General features: G+C 27.8%; 1 protein-coding gene across 1 annotated transcript in view; it reads left to right on the top strand.

The window, feature by feature from the left end:
• The window catches only part of LOC135961798 (mucin-2), an 85,242-nt gene extending 83,113 nt beyond the window's left edge, over positions 1-2,129 (top strand). The window contains exons 5-8 of the mRNA XM_065513392.1: positions 52-376; positions 441-571; positions 643-810; positions 1,136-2,129. Of these exons, the coding sequence (XP_065369464.1) occupies positions 52-376; positions 441-571; positions 643-810; positions 1,136-1,477 (966 nt within the window). The 3' untranslated portion in view covers positions 1,478-2,129. The remainder of the gene's footprint in view (positions 1-51; positions 377-440; positions 572-642; positions 811-1,135) is intronic.
• Positions 2,130-18,729: the final 16,600 nt, after the last annotated feature.

Here is an 18,729-nt window from a genome sequence, read left to right as displayed (position 1 = left end):
GTTTTATTAATATTTAGACAATAAATTAATCATATTTCTTATTTATTATAGTTAAATGAAGTCTACTCCTCGGCCCCTAAATTGAGTAATTGGTATAAAAAAGTGCGTATAGATAGTTTTAGTAAAGGCAGTGTTTTGGTGGACTACTATGTAGAATTGGCCAATATAACCCAGGATGTTAATACCTTGGAAATTAAAAAACTCTTCCATGATGCTTTAACCGCCCAACCCATATTGCCACACAAACCGGAAACCGAAAATGAAACCGACAATGAGGAGGACAGCAGTTATCAAGATATCAAAGAGGAAAAACTAGTCAAAGAAACCTTCCTAATGGGTAAATATCTTATAGATCCAGTGGCCACAGATTTCTCAGGTAAAATACTTTATATTTCTGTTTTGTAAAAGTTAAGCTTTATTAATTTTTGTTTAATGTAAAGTCATACCCAAACCCTTGACGCCCAATGTGGAATTTGCCGAGGAAGATTTGTTAATACCCCAATGGGCTATAGTGGTTATAGTCATAGGAGTGGGTTCCCTGGTTTTTGTGGTTATATTTGGTATAACTGTGGTAAGTTAGAAAGGAGATAAACGGAGTGTTGGAATTATATTAATTTGTATTTATTTTGTTTTTTTTTCTAGTTACTAAATCGCCAGAATCGTGCTAAAAAGACTCCCATACCCTTGACCAATGACATGTTGAATGAGCTGAAAATCAATCACATGGGCGGTGCGGATAATTATGGGGTAGATGATTTCTATAATATAGATGATGCCTGGAATGATACAAAACAACCTATTAAACCAAAGGTTAGTAAAAAATGTGAAAATTCGAGAAAATTCGCGAGTTTTTTTTGTAAATGTTCTCTTTGTGTCCACCTTCGAAGGTTCGAAAGAATTAATACTTAATTAAATTTTAAAAATCAAATCAGATCAAATTTGATACTTTATTCGTTATATTAAAGCATTTGTTACGAATTAATTCATAGGCTTAATTCTTTAATATTACAAAGCTATTTAATTCATTACTCTATGTATGAAAATGATTGGGAAACATTTTGAAACTTGACTAGTTTTTAATAAAATGAATTTGAAGATAAATTATTAAATAATTACGCTCTCCTCCATTTTCCAGCGCTTCACCAACTCCATGAACGACAGCAGCGGCTCGAATATCTACGACAGTTGGCGTTCAACACGTCAGCAAGGTGACTACTATTATGATTCGCAAAATAATTACTCCTCCCAAAAGGGTGACTCACTGCAAAGATCTCTTAAACATCATCCTCACTCACAATACTCCAACCACTCACAGCAGCAGCCGCAGCACCATCAACACCAACAGCATCATCAACAGTCACTGTATGGACATCAGTATCCGGATGCATTTGCGGATGCCCATCAAATGTACACCTACAATAATCAAACGAATGGCCGATCATCACGTTATGCACGTGATTATGATCCCGATTTTTAGCTTGTAAAAATTTAGCATACATTTTCAATTTACAATAAATCAATAAATAATATAAACCTAAAAACATGTATATAAAATATTTCAAATTTCAAACATGTTCTTTAAAACATCTAACTAAACTTCTCTAAACTTTCAATTTCTAATAAATAGTTTTTAAGTTTTATATGATGCTCTTTAATTTTTAATTTTCTTAATATTTATATTTATTACATTACATTACTTTTCTTTTTTTATTTTTATTCCCTTTTCAAAATATTCGATTTTGTAACAAAATTATAAATGTGCCTTGTTGAAATTATTTACCTTTTTATACAAAATTTATAAAAAGTTTCCTTAATTTTTTTATTTGTAATGAAAAATTATAAAATTTTATTATATTTTAATTTAATTTTTAAGCTTTAAATTGAATTTAACAAATTTTTTATTTTGCTAAAACAAAATGAAAATTTCTATGAAATCAGTCAAGTTCTTAGGTTTTAATAGTTTGTATATTATAATTTTAATATTAATTAATATTTTTAACAGCATGAATAAAAAAATATACTTAAACATTTAGTTCATTTAGTTTTTAAGTTATTAAAACATAAAATAAAACTATTATTTTAGAAAAATAAAATAAAATAAAGAAAAAATTAAGTAAAAAACAAATAAAGCAATTGCAGTTAAATTATTTTATTAGATAGGTTGTATGTAAATAAATGTTGTTGTTGTTGTTGAGCAGCAGTTGTTGCTGAGTTGACAGCCCTTGGCCGATTGAACTCTGGTCATTCCGGTGCGTAGAACCGGCTGTCGTGGGAATGATGTAAATAAATGTAGTTAACAATGGTTAGTTATTCTATGAAAAAACCTGATTTTAAACACCAACCGGGTTTTTGCCGAAAGTCCGAGGGCCGAATTATAAAATTCTTTCTAATTTGAGTAAGGGCTGAGTTGACAGCTCTTGGCAGAGTGAACTCGGGTCATTCAGGTGAGTAGAACCGGCTGTCGTGGGAATGATTTGAAAAAACTGATTTTAAATACCAACCGGTTTTAAAAAATTGAATATTTTGCCGAAAGTCCGATGGCCGAATTATAAAATTCGTTCTAATTTGAGTAAAATTTATAGCAATTTTCTCTTTTGAGATTATGGCATGCGATATCGAACAAGAAATCTTGAAATCTGTTTGAAACGAAAGCTTATTCGATCACGAATGAAGAGTAATTCGATTGCAGATTTAAATTTTAATATAACTTGAACAGTTTTCTTTCGATTTTTGTGTTTTTATCTAGTTAGAAAGATAATTCTGTATTATTAAGGATTTCGTTTTAATTCACTACTACGGAAATTAATATTTAGGGTCTAATTTTATTAAACCAAACGATAAACGATAAAATAAAAATATATGGAAAATATTAAATTTTTAAACCCTTTTCCCAGTATTCTTCACAATTATACAATTTCCTTACGTTTCCAAACGTTTCGTTTTAGAAAATGAGGCCCTTAATTACAATTTTTTTTCACCAAAAAAAACTTGATTCCTTGGTAAACTCATTTCCAAATTTCAGAGTCCATGATACAAGGATTAACTATATTTATTCAGCTTAGAATTGTATACCAATTGCCACCCTAATTCGACGCAACTCTCCACAAAATTCGAAAAAAGTTAAAAACATCGATTCTACATTATATACTACACCACGGTAAAACAGTGTAACCTGCATTACCACTCCCAACAAATTAAGGTAAATGTCTACACTTAAATTAAATATGCTAGGTTGAAGGCGGAGATAGTGTTTACTCTACATTACAGTGGTGAAACTCCATTATAAAGCGTAGAGTTTAAAAAATTTTACTTTTTAGAAGTTGCCAGGTTGAAACATTAGGGTGTTATTTTAAATTAATTAAAATTAAACTGTTACAAGCATCGATAAGGCAGTGATTGAAAAAATTTATAAAGTAACCCAAAACTGTTAATTTCATAAGGCTCATTTATTTGTATAACAGCTAGGGTATCAATTAATCGGGTTCCTGGTTTAATCGGTTAATCGAGCAAATTATTAATCGGGGTTTAGATTTAATTGGTTAATAATCGATTAATTTTTTATTATTCGATTAACCGAATAATTTGTATTTTAAATTTATATTGAAAGGGGAAATAAGCATTTTGTTAATAAAAAAAAACAAAAACATAAAAACCATATATAGGGAATCTAAATATATAAATATAATAAAACAATAAATAGTGAATCTTCTGAAATAATTTTTTAAAAAATGAATATAATTTAAATGCTTTTTTTAAAACGATTTTTTTTTTACTTTTTAATAAAACTTGACTTGACAAAACTCTCTCTGACTGATTGTAGAAATCGAAAGTAAGGAATATTCAATTTCTCAGTTCTATTTTTAGTTTTCTCTAAGCATATACAATCCTCCATCATACCATTGGAGTTATTTTTGGATTTTTTTAGATTTTGAATACTTTATTAGTTTCGTCAAGTACTGATAAAAGACTCGTTTCAGTAATGTCTTCTTCAGTTTCGTCTATTACCATGTCGTCCATCATAGAAACATTCTACAAAAAAGGTCATTTCGAAATTCCTTAGTTTCAATTTTCGTACAATACTTCAAAAAACTATTGCTAGAAGGAAATGTTCACGAGTTAAGAAAAAAAATGTGTGTCTTTTAAACTGTATTTCTATATAAAGTGCAAAAAAGGAATTTCATTAAATCGACACAAATTAATCGATTTATTTGTTATTTGAAAATCTTCAATTTTAAATTATTCGAACAGTTAACCGACCAAAATTAATCGGTTAACCGATTAACGTTTAAACGATTGAATACCCTAATATGCGAAATTATGTTGAAAAATAGTAAGTTGGACCTACAATGGGTCAAAATCGGGAAAAATATTTTTAACCCGAATTTTTTTTTTCATCAAATTCTTTTTTTTCCAAATTTTTTTTTTAAAAATTAATAAAAAATTTAAAAAAAAAAATTAGAAAAAACTTTTTTAAAAAACAATTTGGAATTTTTTTTTTTAAAATTAAAAACAATTTAAAAAAAAATAATTTTGTTTAAATAATAATATTTAAAAAAATAAAAAAAAACAAAAATATTTTGGTATTTTCATTCAAAGCCAGTTCTATCCTACTTTAAAACAATTAAGAGAGCTATATTCGGGTATCTTATATACACTTCACCAAATTAGAATTAAAAATATATATTTTTTTATTTAAATATTATTTAAACAAAATTTATTTTTAATTTAAAAAAAAAAATTTTCCAAATTGTTTTTTAATTTTTTTTTAAAAAGGTGTGGCTAGTTTTGTTTGCCAGCTCCCCTCATTTATCTTTATAAACTCCTCAAAAAATATTAATAACTTTTATAATTTTTTTGTTTTATTCAAAGTAATATATTCTTTAAAAACATGCAAAAATAAGCTTTAATATTTCAGAAATACCATAAAAATTATGAGTTCTTCTATTTTCTAGTATGTTCACATACTTCGTCCATTATTATACCCTTCACCATGAGTGGCAACACCACAAAGTATATTGAAATCAACTGTCCGTAGCCCCCAAATAACTTACATACATAATTCATACATCAATATATCGTGAATTCTTCCGGTTCGGTTGCTATTTAAAATCGAGACAATCGGCCCACATTCACTAATAAATTAAATAAAAAATTTTAAAAATTAAAAAAAAATCAAAAAAAAGAAAAATTTTAAAAAACGATTTTCGAAATAACAAGTAAGAGATCTATATTCGGCCGTGCCGAATCTTATATACCCATCACCAAATTATACTTTAAAATAAATTTTTTTAAATATTTTTAGGTAAAAAAAATTAAATTTTTTTTTCGAAATTTTAAAAAAAAAAAAATTAAAAAAAATTTTTTTTTAAAAAAATTTATGACAAAACTATTTTTTTTTTAAAAAAATTTATGACAAAAAAATTTTTTGATGAAAAAAATTTATGACAAAAAAATTTTTTGATGAAAAAAATTCGGATTAAAAAATATTTTTTCCGATTTTGAGCCATTGTAGGTCCAACTTACTATAGCCTTATCTACATCGTTGAAATGGACTTTGAAATGTCTATCATTAGATATCCATATTGTCTATATTAATGACTTAGTAATCCATATATAGATCGAATAGGTAAAAAATCGAGGTTGTCCCAGTTTTTTGCTCATATCTCCGTTATTTATGGACCGATTTTGATAATAGCAAACTTGTCAAAAGAATGTCTGACAGAATTATTGAAGATTTGGATCCCGAAGATATCTGGGGTCTTCAGAAAATTGATTTCAACAGACAGACAGGCGGACATGGCTTAATCGACTCCGCTATCTATAAGGATCCAGAATATATATACTTTATAGGGTCGAAAATGAAAAATGTAGAAATTACAAACGGAATGACAAACTTATATATACACTTCTTACGAAGGTGAAGGGTATAAAAATTAAGTTTTATTCACCTAAAAATATTTAAAATTTTTATTTTAAAATACAAGTTTTTCTCGAAAGTCGTTTATTGAGATCTTAGATACATTTTAGTAGTTACCTATATACCTGAACAGGGGAAAAAGGTAAAAAGAATCTAATTTTTTAATTTTTTTTTGCGATTTTGATCTTGAAAATTAAGTTTTTTGATTTTGTATGTTCACAATTTTTGTTCTTTATGACAAGAGCTACAAGAGTAAATAAAAATTCCGAACGGTTTGCAAAATATGAGCTTGAGAAAATGATAAATTTTTTCCAAAAATGACACCGAGGCCTTTGGGGGCCCATAAAAAAATGCATGACTTTGGGCAAAACTTTGGTATTTTATCACGTAGTGGTGTCCGTATAGGTTATATTTTTTCGTGTTGCACTGTGATATTGAAAGTATTATTTCAAACAATATCAAAAACGTTAAATTTTTTGAAAGGGGGTTAGGTTTGTGGAGCTTCAGAATAGTAAATATAGGTTTTATAAGTATGTATTTGATATTGGTGAAAATCTTAGGACTTGAAGATTGATATTTTAGTAAAATTAAATATTTTACAAATTTTTTGGACGTAAAAGTATTATAATATGATGATTTTCCATGAAGAAAAATATAAAATTTGAATTAATGTGAAATGTTAACGGTTAAAGATATCATAACAAAATTTGGAACTAATATAGATCCAAGTGTTAAATCAATGGCATTATAATTTTTTATATTTTTTATTTTGAAATTCCTAAAACGGGGAAAATGTGTTCCAAAAACTGAGTTTTTAGAAAAGTGCCTACTGTGACTTTATTTACTGTGTGATAGTAAAAAAGACTTTGTAAGTATTTAAGAAACATAAGGGGTTATACAAATATGGAACTTTTTCAAGGATCGGTGCTTTGTGGTTTTGAATTTTTTACTCAAACCTAATCATGAAATTTACACGCTTTTCATTAAAAATTTTACATACGGGGTTGTCATAGAATCCAATCAGTGTCGGAATCGGTTTTGAAATCGACAAAAAAGGTACATTTGACTAATGAAATCCAAAGTAATTTTTTGTTGTAAAACGCGAATTATTTCCAAAAAAACCGTTTCTAACCTTGTAGATTACCTTGTTCACATATGGGGCCATTAGAAGTTACATTTCTTTATATCATACTACCAATACAGATTACAATGCGTTTCCCCAATGGTCTCTAATAAGTTTTAAGTTACACTTGAATACTCCATCATTTAAAATAATAAAAATTAAAAATCTTATTCTTATTCTACCCACCTCTATTAAAATCCTATAAATCACTATTAATTGTTGTTTAAAAAAAAACACAATGAATGAGTTTCTAGTTGTTATTCTTATTTGTTAACTCAATTCCCCCAACTGCATAAAAAAGTAACAAAAAAGTTTGTTATGCAAAACTTAAGTAGTTGTAACCGAAAAGGGAGAACTTGAGAAAAAACCATTTAAAATCATATTAAAAACAAGTCTCATAAAGCAACTAAGGAAAAAACAATTAAAAGTAAAATTGTTGTTTTAGCAAATTGAAAACAATTGACAAATTATGTAAATTTACTCACTGATTGTGAAAAATCTAATAAGACAGATAAAGAGAAAGAGAGAGAGGGAGAGGCAGCAGCAAAAACTTAAAAATACAAGTTGTGTGCGTATGAATTGCACAATAAGAGTTTGTAAAAAGAAAAGAATGTATAGGAAGAGTAACGGAAACCGGAAATAATACAAACCAAGTAGCAGCTTCCTTAAGAAGCTTGTACATTTCCAAAGCTTGAAGATACAAACACTTTAACTTGATTTTCTTATGAGAGCATGTAAGTATTAACACATCACAACAGTTTGCACTTACGTACAGCAACGAACAATCAACATGCTCACACTAGTTTAAATTTAAAATAAATGTAAATATATTCCTTTATATTTAGTTTAGTTTGAATTCAGGGTAGTGTAAGCAGCTTGCTTGTTTGCTAGTGTAAATGGATGTTTACATATGCCTGTATGTGGTATTATTTCGGTGTCTTCACTTCGAGCAAATGACTGTCTGTCTATTGGTATGTTTACTTGCCCTTAAGATTTATGACCATATTTTTTGAACAAAAATTATAACTGTATGTGTGAGTGTTTGTTTGTTGTATGAGTGTGTTTTTACTTCCTCTTTTTTTTGCCCTATTGTTAGCATCCGTAGACAGACCAAGTTTTGTTTGTTTATTTCATTTTGGTTGTTAAAGAATTTGCATAAAAATTCATGACTGTTTAAATTAGTTTAGCTGAGGAGTTCTTACTTTTTCTTCTTTATTTTGCTTAGATATTAATAAATTTTAAACTTTAAGTTGATAATAAAATAATAAAAGATGAGAGTCGGGCGTATTAAGGGAAGCATGTAAAAATTTCAATTATAAGTTTCTGTGACAAGATGCAAAAGGACAGTGGTTTCAAGGAAAGTAAACAATGCTGCACAACTATATTTTAAAGGAGAAAGGGAACATCATATAACGGAAGGAGAGAGAAATGTCAATGAAAAAATATATTGTGTTTTAAGAAAGGAAAGAAATGTAATAAACGATCATGGGAACAATTTTATATCATCTCTTATACCTAGAACTTTGGTAGTTTTAGATAATTTAACATATTTAGAGTTTTTAATTAAAAAGAAGAAGGTAGCATTTTAATTCTATATAATTTTAATATTAAGTTTCGAAATTATTTATGATTTTCTTAAAATTTTTATACGTTTACCTTTTTTTTCGATTTCTCAACTTTGAGGTTCGATAGTTTAATTTTTTTCTTTGAAAGCAAATATATTTTGTATAAATATTTAAAGAATATTCAATTATGAATAAAATAACATTTTTTTTATTAAAATCGAATGAAAACTTTGGAAGTTATTACATTTTTACTAAAGCTAATCATAAATGCTTCATATACATACACCCATATTCCAACATGTTCGATTTCGTAGCATATTTTTAGGTGTCGCTATGAAAATTGTAGGGAGTGTTAAGTACTAGTTAGAGTAAAGTTGAATAAATTCTACAATTTCCAACTGATTTAAAAAAGTAAACTATTTTTGAATTCACAAGAAACATTTCTTTTAAGAAAGGAATGCAATGTGATAAGCGAGCTTTGAAACTGTGTCAGTTTTAGATCATTTAATATATATTTAGACTTTTTAATTAAAAAAGGACAAAGCTTTTCAATTCTATATAAATTAAATATAAACTTTCTAAATTAGTTATATTTTTCCTAACATATTTGATTTGTTTGTATTTTCTTTTTCGATTTTTAAATTTTAAGGTTCGATAATTTAATTTTTTTCTTTGAAAGCAATTGTATTTTTTATAAACATTTAAAGAATATTTAATTTTGAATAAAATAACAAATTTTTATTAAAATTTATTGAAAACTTTAAAAGTTATTACATTTTTACTACAGCTACATAAATGTTTCATATACATACACCCATACTTTAATATGCTTGATTTTGTAGCATATTTTTAGGTGTCGCTATGAAAATTGTAGGGAGTTTTGAGTAGTTAGAGTAAAGTTGAATAAATTCTACAATTTTCAAATGATTTAAAAAAGTAAATTATTTTTGAATTCACAACAAAAAATTCTTTAAAAATTTGTATAAAATTATATATCCTTTAATAGAAAATTTAATTAGAAAAATTAGTCAAAGTTGATAAAACTGGAAAAAAATATTTTCAGACAAGTTGCTTAGGATAATGGTTTCAAGAAGGTTAAATATTGCGAAATGTGGATAAGAAGTAAAAGGGAAAAGTGCCACTTCTACACTCTCAAACAAATTAGGTTAATTTGTGAGCTTAAGACAGTGTAACTAAGTAAGTTTTTAGATGATTTAATATGTTAAAACTCTTTTATGATTAAGAAGAACGTAGCTTTTTAAGTCTAAATAAATTTGATACCTATTTCTGAAATTAGTCATGACTCATAACTATTTTAAAAATTTTTAGTCGTTTTTCTATTATTTTTGGGAATTTCAACTTTCAGGTCCGTTTTTTTAATTTTTTTTTAAGAAAAATATATTTAATCACAAAGTTTAAAACAATATTCTGTTTTGAATAAAATAACACATTTTTTATTAAAATCTGTTGAGAACTACATAAGTTATATAACTTAACTTGTTTAACAATCGTCAAAATGACTCGCAAAAGCAACATTTTGAAGAGTAAAGTGTTTTTTTACTTCAAAAATCGTCTGGACGATTAAAAAAAGAGTCGCAAAATAATCGGCATCTTCAAATAATATTTCAAATGCTAGCTGGGATTAAACTTTTACCAAAGCTGATCATAAATTTACATACACAGTGACTTTTATACAAATACATACATACTTTAATATTTTTGATTTTCTGTTTTATTTCGTAGCATATATTTAGGTGTGAAATAGTGTGCAGAGTGATAGTAATTTATTATTTCAACTTTGAGGTCCGCTATTTTAAATTTTTTGTTAGAAGTGAAATAAATTTGTTTATAAATATTTAAAGCATATTCTGTTTTGAATAAAATAAGCTATTGTCTTTAAAAATCGGTCGAAAACTCTAAAAGTTATTACATTTTTACTAAAGCTTGTCATAATTCTATCTATTACACACATACTTCTACATGTTTGATTTTCAGTTTATTTCGTTGCATAATTTTAGGTGTCTTTATGAAAAATGTATGGAGCGTTAAGTAGTTACTGTAAAATTGAGTAAATTCTACAATTTTCTTGCGATTTGAGCAAGTGAAACATTTTTTAATTCACAACAAAAATTTATTTAAAAATTTGTTTAAAAATATATACGGTTTAATCTAATATTTAATAATAAAAGCAAGTCAAATTTGAAAACTTTGTGGACCGATATTTTAATTTTTTTCTTAAAAGTCAAATAAATTTGTTTATAAAAATTTAAAGAATATTCAGTTTCGAATAAAATAAGGTATGTTTTTTAAAAATCGGCTGAAAACTCTAAAAGTTATAACACTTTTACTAAAGCTTATCATATTTTTTTCCTATACATTGCATTACACACATACTTCCACATGTTTGATTTTCGGTTTTATTTCGTAGCATAGTTTTAGGTGTCGCTATGAAAATTGTATGGGGTATTAAGTAGTTACTGTAAAGTTGAATAAATTCTACAATTTTCGTGCGATTTGAATAAATAAAATGATTTTAAATTCACAACAAAAATTTCTTTAAAAATCTGTCCAAAAATATATATGTTTTAATAGAAAATTTAATAATAAAAACAAGTCAAAGCTGAAAAACTGGAAAAAAATCCTTTATAAATAACAAATATTCTAATTTGAATAGAACTTCTAAAAGAGTGATATTTTACTCTATACCCTTTTTAACCATATAAATATATTTAATTTTATTAATTCAACTTCTTTTCATAATTTCCCTATACCAAACTACTGTCCAACACTTAAACTCATTACCACAAAAATATCGTAACTAAATTGTGGCATTAACCACAGCAGCATGAAGAAAAAAAAAGAAAACTAGAAAAGAACAAATTGTAAAATATTAAAAATACTTAATAGAAAAAATCTTGCAAAGTGTAAAAAAATAACTGAAAAAATTAGAACAAAACTGGAACAAAGTTTTTTTTTTATTTATTTTAGCACATTTTATTTTAAGCAATTTTTCTAGCTAGCTAGAGGGTGTTTGGTGTCTGTCTACTTGTTCGTACATAAAGTTACAACTGAAAAATTATGGAAATTGCTAAAACAAGTGTTGCACATTTGCTTTAAGTTTGTCTTCTTTTGTACTTTATATTTTTTTATTTTATTACATTTTCCACTACAATAAAGTTTATTTTTCATTTTTTTTTTGTTCATCCGCCATACATACTTTGGCTGTGCCTGCAAACCAGCCATTATGTCCTTTTGCTTTAGTTTTTCTTTTCGTTCTTGGGTTATTCTTGTAAGAGTATGAGTATGTGTTTTTTGTCTTACTTGTGTAAAAATCGCCAAAGGCATTATTTTACATTTGACCCCACTTTGTTATCTGAATGGTTGAATGGTTGGTTCTTTGGTTGGCTGTTTGGCTGGTTGCAACGTTTATTTGGTTTGATGAAAGTTTTGTGTTGAGTGCTTTGTTGAAAAATTCCTGCAGGTAACACCTGTTGTCAATTGTTGGCACAACGGAAATGAAAATTATTTAACGAAATTATTATTATTTTTTTTATGTTTTCGTTAGGTTTATTTATAGAGCTGAGTAAGTATTTGGGTGAGAAAGTAGACAAATTTTATTAAATTGTTTTAATTTGATAATTTGTAATACTATTTTTTCGGTATTAGTGATATTATATTGAAATCACTCCGTCATATGTCATTGATGATTGTTTCTTGTGGAGGAGTTAAAGTTTTGGCACAGTTGAATATTTCTTAGAACAATAATGGTACATAAAACGGAAGTAATTTTGAGGTACATGTTGAAATATGCGAAAACTTGCGAATCGTGAGAGGCGTTTAGTTTTCTTTTAATTTCTTACACTAAACGAAATATTTCTTCAAGGGTTTTTGTTTTTTCAGTCGTGGTTGTCATTCTCGTGGAATTGTAAGAGTGTTATATTCGGCCGAATCTTGGATTAGAGATGCTAATCGGGACTGATTTTTGAAAATCCCGGGGATCGGGAGTCGAAATTTAAAAGTTAATATCATTGTATTGTTACGTTTTTATCTTTTAAAAAGTGTGGTTTATTTCCTTTAAAAATATCGTTTTCTTTTGATTGCAAATAAAAGCAGTTTAGTAGTTTAAAATTTTGTAACAATTCTTTATTTATTTATTTAAATTTACACAACAATTTAAATAGTCACTTACTTTTAATACACACACTTACATTACTCATTTTATAATGTACAAGAATACACTGGCAATGCAGTTGATGTTAATTCTATGATCAGATAAACTGAATTCAATCGCTGCCACTATTTATATACAGTGCCATCTTCCAGCACACACTGGAAGACGTGACCGTAGCCAAGGAGTATTCGAGTTTAAGTTATTAAAATGGATCCTACAAATGTTCAAGGGGCGGCGCTATAGGTGCTCAAATTGGGGTACCTTCGACATGTAAAATTTTTAAACACGTGCCATTTTTTGTTTCCCATCCGATTTCAAAGATTTTTATATTTTTGGAAAGCGCTCGTCTAGGTCTTGAAAAAAAATGCTTGCGTGTGCTATTTATCTGTTCTAATTTTCGAGTTATAGGCATTTAAATATTGACATTTTAAAATTTGGCCATACCTTGGTCCGCTATTTTAAAAATATAGGGCGTAATTTTGGACGGAATGGACTTGATTTTTTTTTGTTAGTTAGACAACTAAATTAGAAATAATATGCAAAAGATTTGAGGTCAATATCTATTATGGAATAAACGATTTTCAATTTAAATATTAAAAAAATAGTAGATTTTTGCTGTTTTTTGGGCGAAAAGGTGACGTAACTCTTTTTTTATTAAAAATAAACTTTCTTTAAGAACATACAACAATTTTATTTTTGTCTGTAAGGTATCTTTACGGAGAATATTTTGGTATAAAAAAAATTTCCCATATTTTGAATATGTCGCCCCTACGTTCTTCGGAATTTGACCTATTTTTTTATCAAAATTTCAACTTTGGGTCACACGTTCTAAAATCCCAAAGCAGGGATTAGAAAATGGAAAGCAGCTTTGGAAACCCTGATGTGTTCCCTATTTATCGCCAATGTATTTTCCCAACTCCGAAGGAAATGAGGACCCTATAAGCAAAATTGTAAAAAATACCATTTTTGGGATTTTCGCTCCAATTTTTAGGAATTGCGGGATTCCCTTTGACCTTTTGACAAGTTTTTTTACAAATTGTTATTTAGAATGACAAACTTCAAAAACGTTGAAAATTTCATTGAGTTTCGTTAATAAATAAAGATTTTATTACATATAACATATTTATTGAGTCTCTAAAACTAAAATTTATATCAAAATTTTAATAGGATTGCAAATATTAGGAACAATTTGATCCACATTTTCTCCGAGCTTTATTTTCTTGTTTAGATAAGTTAATTTTTGGTCTTGCAAAAAAAATTTCAAGTCAATATCTCAATTAGATTCAAAAATATGCCACTTTAAAACTCCGTCCTTCAAAAATAAAGTGGCATATTTTTGAATCTAATTGAGATATTGACTTGAAATTTTTTTTGTAAACCATGTACATAAAAAAACCTTTGGTAAAGCGAAGGTTAAATATTTAAAGAGGGGGATTTCATGTCAAGTGACCCATCATTTGAAATCGATGTCTTCCGATCAGGCTGAAATTTGTACCAAGGTCCTAGTCCTATTGGATAGTAATTCAGACATAATTTTTTTAACAAGATCGGTCAAGAACTCTCTGAGTTAGAGGGGGTCAAAATTTTACATTTTTGGAAAACAGGTGTTTTTTCTCATCCATTTAACTTATTACCTATTGTTCTTAGCTAAATGTGACCCAAATAGTTTCATCCCCATCGGAAGACATTGATTTCAAAAGTGGGTTCACTTTACATGAAATTCCCCATATATTTTATTCACCAAACATTTTTTTCCTCCATTTTTTTTTCAACTTATTTTTTTTAAACAAATATTTTTTCAACAAAATTTTTATACCATTCACCTTCGTGAGAAGTGTATATATAAGTTTGTCATTCCATTTGTAATTTTCACAATATAATTTTCCGACCCTATAAAGTATATATATTCTGGATCCTTATAGATAGCGGAGTCGATTAAGATATGTCCGTCTGTTTGTCTGTCGGTCTGTCTGTTGAAATCAATTTTCTGAAGACCCCAAATCGGGATCCAAATCTTCAATAAAATTTGCTATAAGGATAAAACCAGGACAACCTCGAGTTTTTACCTATATCTGGATTACTAAGTCATTAATATAGACAATATGGATATCTAATGATAGATATTTCAAAATCCATTGCAAGGATGTATATAAGACCATGGTAACTTGGACCTACAAAATCGGAAAAAATATTTTTTAACCCGAATTTTTTCTCACCAAAACAAATTTTTTTTTTAAATTTAAAACAAAAAAATTTTAAATGTAAAAAATTTTTTTTTCCAAAAATTAAAAAAAAAACTCAAAAATTTTTTTTTTAAATTTAAAACATAAAAATTTTAAATGTATGAAATTTTTTTTTCCGAAAAATTAAAAAAACAACTGAAAAAAAAATGTTGTTTAACTAAAAATATTTAAAATTTGTATTTTGAAGTATAATTTGGTGAAAGGTATATAAGATTCGACACAGCCGAATAAATACTTGTTATACCCTACACCACCATAGTGGGGAGGGTATTATGCGTTTGTGCAGATGTTTGTAACGCCCAAAAATATTAGTCTAACACCCACCTTAAAGTATACCGATCGACTTAGAATCTCTTTCTGAGTCGATTAAACGATGTCCGTCCGTCCGTCCGTCCGTCCGTCCGTCTGGTTGGCTGGCTGGCTGGCTGGCTGTCCATGTAAACCTTGTGCGCAGAGTACAGGTCGCAATTTTGAAGATATTTCGATCAAATTTGGTACATATTACTTTTTCGGCCCAAGGACCAAGCCTATTGAAACTGGCTGAAATCGGTCCATTATTTCACCTAGCCCCCATACAAATGTCCCCTCGAAATTGGACTTTATCGGTCATAAATGTTTAATTTATCTATGTGTCTACACAAATTTCGCTCCAAATAAGTTTTATATATACAAAATTCATGTCACCAAATTTTGTTACGATCGGTCCATAATTAGTCATAGCTCCCATATAGACCCGCTTCCGAAAATCACTTTAAAGTGCATAAATCGCTTAAAAATGTTGGTATACACACAAAATTCAACTTTAATATAGACATAAATCACACGACCTAATTTTATGGTGATCGGTCCATAATTGGTCATAGCTCCCATATAAGGCCCACTTCCAAAAATCACTCAAAAATATAAATTATTGATATTTTAAAAGAAAAATATTTTTACTCATTTACTTGGTGTAGGGTATTATATGGTCGGGCTTGACCGACCATACTTTCTTACTTGTTTTTCATTTATTTTTTTTCTTAAAAAAAAAATTAAAATTAAAAACTAATTGTTTGTCATAAAATTATAGCTAGCTCTCTTACATGTTTTATATTTATAGGATTTCCTGATGCATTTGAGATAAGAAAAGAGTTCTAATAAAAACAGAACAGAGTTTACCCTTGAAGTTCGAGATTAGAAAATGACAAATATTTGATACTTTTTTAAAAAAATTATTAAGTTTAATTTTAGCCCTTTTGGTTTGATTAGAATTTCATAAATAGTAAAAATTAACTTCCTTAAATAGCTTAATTTCAATTTAATTTAAAAAATACATCCATTATTTATTAAAAATGTTTAAACAATCTCATCGTTTCACTTATTTTTGCTCTATAGTATACATTTTTGTAATTTTATTAAACAAAATATATGCAAAGAATATATTTTTATAAAAAATTCTTAGCACGATTTTGCAATTTTCTCACCATTTTAACTTACTGCTTGCTGCTGCTGCATTTGGTGGCAAACAAAAGCTTTTTAATTGAACACTTCATGCTGCAATTGTAGTAGTTTTCATTTTGATTTTTTTTTGCGTAAATTTTCCATTTTTCAATGTTTTTTTTTGCCTTGTAGTTTTATTTAAAAAGCGAGCAAAAAAAGTAACGGCTGCTTTAAATTATTTTGTGTGTATGTAGGTAGAAAAACAAGCATACCCATGCCAATGCATGCCACAGCATTTGTGTGATTCTTTGTTTGTATGTATCAATATGTATGTGAGTGTGTGCATGAGTTCATAGGAAAGTGTTTTTATGTCTGTATATGTGCGTGTTCTCGATGTAAGCGAATGTGATTTTAACTTTATGGCTGATTGGAGTTCCGTTTCCGTTTGTTCACAGTTTTTTTTTCTTTTTTACTTTTAGTTCGTGCATCTTTTTTTACTGTTATTTGATTTTTTTTTCTTTTTTGCAAATGCTATTGTCAATGAAATTATTTGTAGCGAAATTTTCTAGTGGTTGAATATGTAACCGCTTAAAAAGTTTTTGAAAATGTTGTTGATTAAGTCTATTTGATTAATCCGAAACTAATTTGTAGTAATTTAGGTTAACAACTACTGCATAAACTTAAAGGGTGTTGAATAAAAACTAAGGTTTTAAACAATTTCTTTTAACTGGGAAATATATATTTATTAATGCCTGGTGATAAATATTTAAACAAATATTCTGCAAACTTTATATATACTTCATTATTCACAAGTGTGTGACGTCTTTTATTTTAATTCAATCCTTTAAAAAAAACTGAGCTTGCAAATAATTAACTATTCATTTGTCCTTGTATAGTATGTACTGTAATTAAATAATTCAATATCATTCCTGGCAATGTTTGGCTCTGTTTGTTACTGCCAAACTACCAGTTTTTGTTAAAAACATTGAGACCTTTTCTTAATAAATGTAAGTACGAATACAACTGTTTCCGTAAGCATCAAATATATCCCTTAACTACCCTTTAATACAGCATCTTGTTTCCAGTGACTGTTTCTCAGGCTGTGCCTGTGTATATTTTGCATAAAGTTTATTTCCACTTAACGCAGGTGTCCATTTTAATTAAAACGTTTGCGACTCTGGCTACAAACATGTTAAAACACGCACACACATTATTTTCGGTTTTTTCGATGTTGCCTTTGCTCCTTTCAACATCCTCCCAACATACCATTTTATTTACTTGGGATAAAACGCACACCAGCTCTGTTCTACAGGACAATAACCATATTATTGCACATGAAAATGAACCATTCATAGATATCGGAAAAAAGGCCAACACAAACTATGTATGTACATGAAATTACTGGCAAAAAAGATCTTAATAACGCCAAAAAAGGGCTCTATACAATTTTAATATGAAACAGACAAAACAGTTAAAAGGAAGACACAGAAAAAGGGATTAAAAAAATGCGTGCACTAGTGCAGAAATAACACATGATGCCAATATTTAAATTTTGAGTTTTTTTATTTAAACAAATGAAATATTAATTTTGTATGGAAAGAGTTTCAGTGCAAGAAATTAAATATTTAAATATATATTTTATATGGCCAGTATTTAAGAAATAAGCTGAGGAAATCCATTCTTTTATAGTTGATTTTGGGGAAAAATGCATTATTTGGTCGACAAAAGATTTTTTTTGGAAATAGTAGGAAAAAGTCTTTTTAGGAGAAAAGTTTGTTTAGGGAAAAAATCTTTTATTGTGAAAAATGTCTTATACTAAAGACTACGTCTTATGAAGTATTATTAGGCGTAGTTTTTAGTATAAGATGTAATATTTAGTATAACACGTAGTTTTTAGTATAAGACGTAGTCATAAGTAGTCTTTAGTATAAGACATAGTCTTTAGTATAAGACGTAGTCTTTAGTATAAGACGTAGTCTTTAGTATAAGACGTAGTCTTTAGTATAAGACGTAGTCTTTAGTATAAGACGTAGTCTTTAGTAAAAGACGTAGTCTTTAGTAAAAGACGTAGTCTTTAGTATAAGACGTAGTCTTTAGTATAAGACGTAGTCTTTAGTATAAGACGTAGTCTTTAGTATAAGACGTAGTCTTTAGTATAAGACGTAGTCTTTAGTATAAGACGTAGTCTTTAGTATAAGACGTAGTCTTTAGTATAAGACGTAGTCTTTAGTATAAGACGTAGTCTTTAGTATAAGACGTAGTCTTTAGTATAAGACGTAGTCTTTAGTATA

The sequence above is a fragment of the Calliphora vicina genome, chromosome 5, assembly GCF_958450345.1.
Source record: "Calliphora vicina chromosome 5, idCalVici1.1, whole genome shotgun sequence".
Classification (NCBI taxonomy): domain Eukaryota; kingdom Metazoa; phylum Arthropoda; class Insecta; order Diptera; family Calliphoridae; genus Calliphora; species Calliphora vicina.
This window is presented reverse-complemented; position numbering and strand designations above follow the sequence as displayed.